The sequence below is a fragment of the Berghia stephanieae genome, chromosome 2 (genome assembly GCF_034508935.2).
Source record: "Berghia stephanieae isolate SIO BIC M18660-M18661 chromosome 2, UCSD_Bste_1.3, whole genome shotgun sequence".
NCBI lineage: Eukaryota > Metazoa > Mollusca > Gastropoda > Nudibranchia > Aeolidiidae > Berghia > Berghia stephanieae.
The window spans coordinates 51,318,897-51,328,959 of record NC_088361.1 but is presented as its reverse complement, the minus strand read 5'-3'; the positions used below and the strand labels follow the sequence as shown (position 1 = coordinate 51,328,959).

The following is a 10,063-nucleotide window of genomic DNA, read 5'->3' as shown; positions in this document are numbered from 1 at the left end:
GAAAATTTTGTCTAAAGCAACAGGATACACACCATCAAAACAATGTAGCTTATGCCTGGAAGAGAAATATACTATAACCAAACACCCTCAAGAAGCCACACTCAACACGAAAAATGAGATGTACAATTCGTGTCCACATCGCCGAAAGTTCTTGTTAATCAACTATAAACCGGAACCACTTCAACAAACAACAACAGTCAACTCATGTAACACACAGTCCTGACGATGGCTAATTGGGCCTTAAACATTAATGTAGACTGTCTCAAACATTGTGGTAAATATTAAAATAATAGATAGATTGATAGATAGATAGATAGATAGATAGATAGATAAATAGATAGATAGATAGATAGATAGATAGATAGATAGATAGATAGATAGATAGATAGATAGATAGATAGATAGATAGATAGATAGATAGATAGATAGATAGATAGATAGATATAGATTGGTAGATAGATAGGTAGAAAGAACGATAGATAGATAGGCAGATAAACTGACAGATAGATAGATAGATAGATCGAGTTGGGGGGGGGGAGGAAAATGGAGTAGAGGGCAAGGAAGACATACATTAGGTAAGTAAACGTGTGTTTAAAAAAAAAACTTGCTGTATTGAGCAAAGATAATATATACATACGACTCATTGAGTGAGTTCATTGATGAATAGATTTTGTTTTGATTTTTTTTTGGGGGGTGGGGAGAGAGAGAGAGAGAGAGAGAGAGAGAGAGAGAGAGAGAGAGAGAGAGAGAGAGAGAGAGAGAGAGAGAGTTCCATTTCAGACGACCAAAATCATCAACCCCTCGCAATCTTGACACCTACCCGCCGCCTCTGCCTCCTGCCTGCTTTGACGGGGACCATTTCCACTTTTCTAATGAAGGGGAGCCAACCCTTCGACAAAACTTTCTGTGTTTTTTATTTCTTTAAATATTATGTGCTTTGCATTCATTCAAAATGACTTTTGCAGATTAAGTGGAGCACTTAAAATATTGACAGTTTTGCAGTTCGTTTTTGGAATTTCGTTTAAGCGTGTGTCTCACATCATTGATTTTAATTTTTTTTCGGGTCCGCTTTGTGCATCATGAGAAAAGTGATATTACCTAATCCTGCTTCAAGACGTGGCGATGGGTGCCCACACCATCATGAGTACATAAATACTGGACGTATTTATTCCTTAGTTACGTGCGTGCATGATTTACCTGCACCGTTGTCGGTCAGCGGCCTCACTCAGTCATTCATCTCACTCTTGTTCCTCCCGTCTAGAAATAAACTTTGAAAAGAATCGGAAAACGTCAGTATAGACGTGGAGTAGATATCAATTTTGGATTGGCGAATGAAGTTTTTACCTATTTTCTTTTTTATAGATTAGAACATCTTACTGTTATTATCTTTTTGAAAATCACGTGTGTGGAATTAAAGTTGACAATTTCCGGTCACAGAAAAGTGAAAGACTATTGTATCTTAAAACATTGGCCTAAATTAATAACTTTGAAGCCGACTCTTATAGTCTTCTAAAATTCTTGTTCGGATTTATGTCCTTGTTGTTGTGACGCGCCCGTCAATAATTTGCATGGTGGAGGACGTACTCACTGCCAAAAAACTCTAATGTGTTCAGGGCAGAGGAAAGAAGACCACATGCGGTCTTCACGTCGGGTTGAGTTTTCGTTCTTAGGATGATCATGAATAGAGGACACGCAAGCGGCAACAAAATCATCACCAACTTCCACAATATCAACATCGCAGCGGCAGCAGCAACAATGGCCTGGTGCGGTGCCAGAGGCAGTGTCAGTGGTCACAGCCTCAGGGTGAATGTCAATGATTTCTACACCAGTCTATTCGGCATTCGAGATGCCGTGACCCGTGACGCCTTATCAAGGGATACATTATCGAGGGAAGCCCTCACTAGACTCACGAGTATGACAGGGAAACCTCCTCTTCTTTTATTGCAGGCCATACGGTGCACCCATACAGGATGTCCCTGTGAATGTTTCGCTCCCGGAAAACACAGTATTCGTCAATGTGACACCTGCACACACGGATGGGTCGCTCATGGTGAGTACACTATTCATACTAAATCTGTAATAATGTTTCACCCCTACGTGTCTTAATGCGCATCCTATCGTCTCTCTCTCTCTCTCTCTCTCTCTCTCTCTCTCTCTCTCTCTCTCTCTCTCTCTCTCTCTCCCCTCTCTCTCTCCCTCTCTGTGTCTCTCGCTCTCTTTCCTTATTCAATTTGAGAATCATATGTTTACTCCACCTATTACGTCTCAATATATCCCCTGATTGGATCACAGTGACTTACCACATGTTGTCTCTATATCACCACTTTGTAGCTTCATGTTTCACTTCATCGAGTCTCGAGTCACTCAATGGCATACATCAGGATGTTTCCATGTCTCTAACTGACCCTTGGTGTCTCATCTTATGTTTTTTCAACATCTCATCCTTACAAAATCCCATGGTTCTTACATGTGAATAAAATTAGTGTCCCTAAACAGCGAGTATTAGGGAACAGAATCAAACGTGTATTGTGTCACTAAATGCTCTTTCGAAAGCCTTGAGCAGTGAATGCAGCGTAAAAGTAAGTGCAAATTGTGTTGTTATCTTCTTCTTCTTCTTCTTCTTCTTCTTCTTCTTCTTCTTCTTCTTCTTCTTCTTCTTCTTCTTCTTCTTTTCTTCTTCTTCTTCTTCTTCTTCTTCTTCTTTCTCCCCCTTCCTCCTTCCGCTCCTCCTCCTCCACCTCCTCCTCCTTTTCCTCATCTTCTATCTCCTTCTCCTATCCTCCCTCCTCCTATTGTTTCACCTCGTCCTCTTCGTCCTCCACCTCATCATTCTTTGTATTCTCTTCTGTACTTCTGTTTCTTCTTCTTCTTCTCCTCTTCCCCCTCCTCCTCCTCCTCCTCTTCTTCTTCTTCTTCTTCTTCTTCTTCTTCTTCTTCTTCTTCTTCTTCTTCTTCTTCTTCTTCTTCTTCTTCTTCTTCTTCTTTTTCCTCTTCTTCTTAAACATCAGCCAAGTATCATATCGATATACATTAAAATATTTGGTGATAGTCTTGAGCTGTTTGAAATATGCCACTAATAAAATTTGTTATCAACTTTGATTTTAGAGTGTGCGTTTCACACTGAGCAATTGAAAATCCTCTGATATAAGGACCATGGATCATATTTCCAAATCTCTGCAGTGTCAAATGGACTGTAATATTTCTGTAGCCAATATAGGGGTTGGTTTTGTTTTGGGTTGTTGTTGTTTTGTTTTGTTTTTTGTTTTGTTTATTATTATTATTATTTTTTTTAGTTTTGTTGGGGGGTGGGGGGGGGGGGGGGCAGGGGTTGGTTTTTTTCTTGGGTGGGAAGGGGGGGGGGGGTCTTCATATTATTATTCTAGCAGAATTGTTTTGAATGCGCTATAGTTTGTGGATACATAGTTTGGTTAATTAGTCTGACCCCCAACGGGCTTGATTTTCATATTGAATAGATTGCTTTTTATTGCTTTTTTGGTCTGTTTGAGCTGCTCTGTACCTTCATCCATTTTTTTTCTATTTATACAAGGGTTGCATTATTCTCTTGGTGACGGAGCCAATTTCCTCGTCCAAATCTTGTCATCAGCCTCTTCGTTATGAGCACTTCCGGTCGCTCCTTTCACCGCCATAAATTTGTATGAAATGTCCCTCGGTGACAGAAGCAATTTCAGTATTCATCAGTGGCGGTTCTAGCCTATTTACAGTGGTGGGGCAAAGATGATTCGGTCATAAATATATATATATATATATATATATATATATATATATATATATATATATATATATATATATATATATATATATATATATATATATATATTATTTTTTATTTTATTTTATTTATTTATTTATTTTTAATTAATTTTTTTTTAATTATTATTTTTTTTCACCTTTAAAAAATAATATTTCAACCACAAATAATCACATTCACAATGAAATGACAATACAAGTAGATTTTAATTATTCCAAACGTAATCAAAACTGAATCACGAAAGAGAATACCACTAAAAAATAAAGCGACGAGACATAATGCGACAACACCTTGACAATACAAGTCCATTTCGTTCACTCGAAAAAATTAAAGATTTGCTTTAATCCCTCAACGGCGAGATTAATATTTCTGTTACATTATTGGTTTTCAGTAGTATGTAGTAACCTTAAAGTTTTAATCGAGAAGCAACAACAGCGATATGACTCCGAGTTTCATTCAGAGCTCAAATTGCATTTCACTGCTGTCTTGATGATTAGAGTGATTGTGCCGGTGGTGGTAGTGGTTGGAATAGTGGTAGCCGTGGTGGTGGTGGTGGAGGAGGATGTAATTATGGTAGTGGTTTTGGTGGTGCTGTTGGTTAGAATGATAGTTGTGGAGACGATGACGGAAATGTTATGATGATGTTTATATTGTTTTTATTGCTATTGTAGTACTTGTTGTTAATATTGTTGTTGTTGTTAATGATGAAGATAATGATGATGATGATGATGATGATGATGATGATGATGATGATGATGATGATGATTATGATGACAACGACGATGTCGTCGACAATGATGGTTACCATACGATATTACAAAGTTTATTCAATCTTAGGCTTTCGACAATAAATCATACAATTTGATGACCACATGAAAGTGGGAAAAAAATGGTAAATGGAACCAAACAATAAACTGATACCATTAATAACCACACAAAAATACAACAATAGTAATACCACCAATACGTACAATAATAATAATAATAATAATAATAATAATAATAATAATAATAATAATAATAATAATAATAATAATAATAATAATATAATAATAATAATAACAATAATAATGATGATGATGATGATGATGATGATGATGATGATGATGATAATAATAATAATAATAATAATAATAATAATAATAATAATAATAATAACAATAATAATATTACCATCATCATTACTACCACCACCATCATTACTACTACCACCACCGCTACCACTATCACTACCACCATCACCATCATTATTACGTTTCCAATCATTTTTTCTCGTTTAAAAAAAATTGATATCTATCAAAACAGTCGAAATTCCGGTCATTTTTTAAAAGGGTAGTTAAAATATCTACGATTTTATTAGCCCTGAAAACTACGATTTTTATTTTCCTATTTCAAGTAGGCAGCTCTGTTATGACAAGTACTCGTATCAGTATCAGTTCCATAGTCAAAATAAGACAAACAAAAACAACGTTTATTTAATCTTAGGCTTTCGCCAATACTTCATACAATACAATTAAGACAAAATAATGTTACGAATTTCTCCTCATGCATTCGTTAGACTATAACAATAACGACCGTGTTATCTTTACTCCTTACCCAACCAACCCCGAGCTTCCCGCCTCTTCATCGCGAACTATCTTATGTATGTATTAGCTTCAGGACGGGCAAGTACGGAATCTGCCCACCCTTCCGTATTTCCTCTATAAGTCAGTTAGAATTCAACTCTCTCCTTTTCTCAGAAGAGTATTTCTCGTATACTAATTCAAATGTTGAGCAAACCAAAATGGTGGTTGTATTTTATATATTTATTTAGTCGTGACTTTTGAATAAAAGTGTTTTGTTTTATTATACGGAATACAATAGAAAATTACATTGTTTTGCAAAATTATTTTGTCTGGCAATAAAAATACAGGGGTAATTACTTTAAGAATTAAAAAAAAAAAGAACTAACAAATTAATTTGTTAAAAAACAAAACAAAAAAAAACAACAACAACAACAAAAAAACAAATAAGAAAACAATTTAAATAAATGAGTTTTGAGAAGCACTAAAGAAAACGAGAAAAAAAAGAAAAGTTTAAATGGATAAACAAATATATAAAAACAACACAAATCAATACTAAATTGATGTAAAATTAGTAAATTAATAAATTTAATTCAATACTGGAACATTCCCAAAGTCATTACATCAATGGTACCAGCACAAGTAAGGCAATAAATAAGAAAAAGTTCGTTTGCCAAAATCTCTATTTAGTTTTCACTGGTTAATAAGGTGGGCTCATTTGAATTAGCCCGACCTAGTACTAGAGAGGCCAGACAGCAAAAATCGGAGTTAGTTCACCGTCAGGCGACGAGACGATGAGATGACGATGTGGGCGGAGTGGAGTGGTTGGGGGGGGGGGGGGGGGGGTGATAAAAAAAGAACAGGAGCGTATCCTGGTTTATGCATTAAGGGATGCATGGTGATTCGCAATCTATCAAAAATACACACAAATTGATTTCAGTACGAAGTATAAAGTTTAAGTAGTAACTTTTGAAATTATCTAATTTAAATTTGATTATTTCAGACCTGGTAATACAGCATATAACTTGAAAAAACAGGCTGGTATTTGCCCACCCTGCCCATTATTACCAGCCGTCCCTGGTATTCATACTACATGTCTTCCACGCATGTTCTATGAGCACTTCCTGTTTTCATGACCAGTGTTGACATTTCTTTGGCTGCTCAGGGTTGCCAGTTTGGCATTTTAAATGCCAGATTCCAAAAATCTGGCATTTTTGAAAACCGTTTGGCATTAGAAAAATCATTTGGCATTTGGCATTTTCATTTGGCATTTTCTTTTCTTGTATATTATACTTCAAATGGCACCAGATTCAACAAAAAACATCATAAGAAACACGAAACAGTAAGTTTTCTTAATTGTCAATAATTATTTAACTGTTTACGTATTTACCTTTCATGTTAATGTATTTCTTTTTCATTCTTAAAATCCAACCGTGGTGTAGTGGTTTAGCACTCCACTTAGTTGTCAGTAGGTAAAAAATTACCCCAACAGGAAATTTAGTATAATTCAAACCAAAAAAAAAAGAAAAAAAAAGAAAAAAAAACACGCAAGCCACCAGGATATGATAGTAAATTGTCTATCAAAAGTGAGTAGTTTTCTTAGTGGGGGTGGGAGTCAACAGACTTTGGCATTTTTTTGAGTGTTTTGGCATTTTTTGAGTCTTCCCCTGGCATTTTGTTGAAAAATAATCTGGCAACCCTGTGGCTGCTACTCATTCTTGCACGTTTGCCTCGGAAGACACCAAGGTCAATATGTTATGCCTAGTTAAGCCCGTTTTTTAAATATTTATTAAACAGAGATAATAGAAAGGAAAGAAAAACATAACTCCTTTCATCGTAGACATTAGATGAAAATAAAGCAGCATTTGATTGATTATAATTAAGAGCAAGGCTGACGACTTTTTTAACGAAACAAAACGATGTGTTCATGTGTGTGCATTGCCAGAGAAAGATAGACAGACAGAAATAAAGAAAGAAAGATGGATAGATAGATAGATAGATAGATAGATAGATAGATAGATAGATAGATAGATAGATAGATAGATAGATGGATATATAGATAGATAGATAGATAGATAGATAGATAGATAGATAGATAGATAGATAGATAGATAGATGGATAGGTGATAGATAAACAGATAGATAGATAGATAGATAGATAGATAGATAGATAGATAGATAGATAGATAGATATAGAAATAGAGAAAGGGGAGAGAGAGAGAGAGAGAGAGAGAGAGAGAGAGAGAGAGAGAGAAAAGAGAGAGAGAGAGAGTTAGAGAGAGAGAGAGAGAGAGAGAGAGAGAGAGAGAGAGAGAGAGAGAGAGATGCGAATAGTTTTTTTCACTCTAACCCAAATATACAATGTGTGCCGCTGACTGTAATAATAATAATAATAATAATAATAATAATAATAATAATAATAATAATAATAATAATAATAATAATAATAATAATAATAATAATAATAATACACATTTATATAGCGCTCATTCTCGTGTAAAACACAAGCTCTGGGAACTTTACAATATAAATATCAATTTTAAGTGGAAAATTTAAAAAAAAAAAATAATAATAATAATTCATAGCCAAATCAAGGATTCATAGAGTCAATAAAAACAAATACAGTAAAAATGTGTCTTGAGATTCTTTTTAAAGGGAGGTAAAGACTTGCACTCCCTCAGACCACGTGGTAGTTCATTCCAAATCTTGGGGCCGAAACAAGCAAACGATCTATCACCAAATTTTGTTCTGATCTTTTTTCCGAAATTTTCGTTTGGTCATTACATGATCTTAAAGTGTAATTTTCAAATTTACACATGACCACGTGATCTGTGAGATATGCCGGTGCTATACCAGTCAAACACTTATAAACAAGACACGCTGCTTTGTAATACGTGCGCTTTTCAATGGGCAACCAGTGGAGAGAGGCCAACAAAGGGGTTGCATGATCAACTTTTTTTTTGCCAAAAACTAATCTTGCTGCACTGTTTTGCAGTTGTTGTAATTGTTTAATAGAAGCCTGAGGCAAGTTGACAAGTAGGGAGTTACAATAATCTAGTTTCGAAAAAATGAGGGAAACAACCAATGTTTTACATGTTCCAATTGCAATATGCTGACGGATCGAACTGATTTTCTTCAATTGAAAGTATAAAGATTTACAGAGAGCAGAAATGTGAGCTGACATTCTCATTTCTGAATCAAAATAGACACCCAAATTTTTCACAGTCTTTGAAACTTTGATCTTTTCACCCCCAATCAACACCTCAAGACCATCATTCACCTTCAACTGCCTCTATTTCCCACAATCATCACTTCTGTTTTTGATTCATTCATTTTCAACTTGTTTGCATCCATCCACTCTTTCACATCCGTCACACATTCTTCCACACGTTTCACAATATTTTCGAGATTTTTAGTTTTATCAGTAGCATAAAGTTGCGTATCATCTGCATAGAGATGATAGCGCAGCCCATGACCAGTGATGACATTAGATAATGGAGAAGTATACAAAACAAAAAGAATTGGACCCAAAACAGAGCCTTGAGGAACACCAAAAGACAATGTATGTTGACGAGAAAGTTTATCTAAAATCATAACCTGTTGCTTTCTGCCATCTAAATAAGATTCAAACCACTGCAAGACAGTCCCAGACAAGCCAGACTGTAGAACTAATAATAAAATACAAATCTTTAGAGACTTTAGAATGTTACAGCGCATCTCTTGTTCTGTTTTCTTCCATGAAATTTTATTTATACTCAATCTATTGGTTTTTTATCTTTGTTTTGATACGTTTTCCATTTCATCTCATATTTTCCTATTGCCTTTTAACCTTAAATCTCTCAGCGCACAAGGTTAGTACGTTTTACTTCCATTTTCTTTCGTCGTTGTCCATTGCTCTTGTCCCTCTGCAAGAATGCCATCAATCTCCGTCTTTTCTTTCTCAACAACTCTGCAATATGTTGTTTTCAGCCTCCCTGTTCAGCTTCTTTCTTCATAATATTGTTTTCGGTCTCCCCTCACATCTCTCTCCTTCCGGACTTCTCTAATGCGATAGCACAGTTATTCTTTTCTTTCTTAGTCTAAACATTTCCAATTCAATTCCATTTTCTTTTCTTTTCCTATCTACATTTCTATTCAATTTCTACCATTTCCAATATCCTCTCATCTTCTTCTTATAAGGCATGTTATTCTTGGTTAACTAGCTTTCTTTTTTCTTTTTTAGTCAATATCCAGGTCACCGGTTCATAAGGAACAACGGGTAGATCCAGACTTTTGAAAAACGCTATGCTCAATATGCAATATTCTTATCAAGTTAATTTTTTTTCAAATGTCGATGTATTAATAAGTATTGCTGATTTTGAATTCATATTTCCTCTCGTTTTTGGAGTAAATCGCATGCAACCCATTTACTTTTTATGTCATATAATGGTTGGCCATTCGTCGATATATCTCCTTGGGTCCCGAGGTAAATTGAATTGCTCAAATTCAGCAATGTCTCCTCTCTACACTTTCTCCTATTTTTCATTTGATTTGTTAATGTTGATCATCAGTCCTGTTCTACGTCCAGGTTCACAGAGCCAGATCATTTTACTTTGAGATTGCTCAAATTTGGCATCAATGAGAGAAATTTTAATCTCACGCTCACCATAATTCTTGGAGGGAAAAGTAGTAATTAGCAGGATTCGAATGTTAATCAAAAAAAGTGAGTGGAGCAGGCATTTATGTTGATAAT

The 10,063-nt window shown here is 35.2% G+C and overlaps 1 protein-coding gene across 2 annotated transcripts in view; it reads left to right on the top strand.

The window, feature by feature from the left end:
* The window catches only part of LOC144965121 (zinc finger protein basonuclin-2-like), a 61,652-nt gene that overhangs the window by 33,195 nt on the left and 18,394 nt on the right, over window positions 1–10,063 (top strand). For both annotated transcript variants that reach the window (XM_078900070.1, XM_078900072.1), the window contains exon 3: window positions 1,948–2,050. In XM_078900070.1, the coding sequence (XP_078756196.1) occupies window positions 1,948–2,050 (103 nt within the window). The remainder of the gene's footprint in view (window positions 1–1,947; window positions 2,051–10,063) is intronic.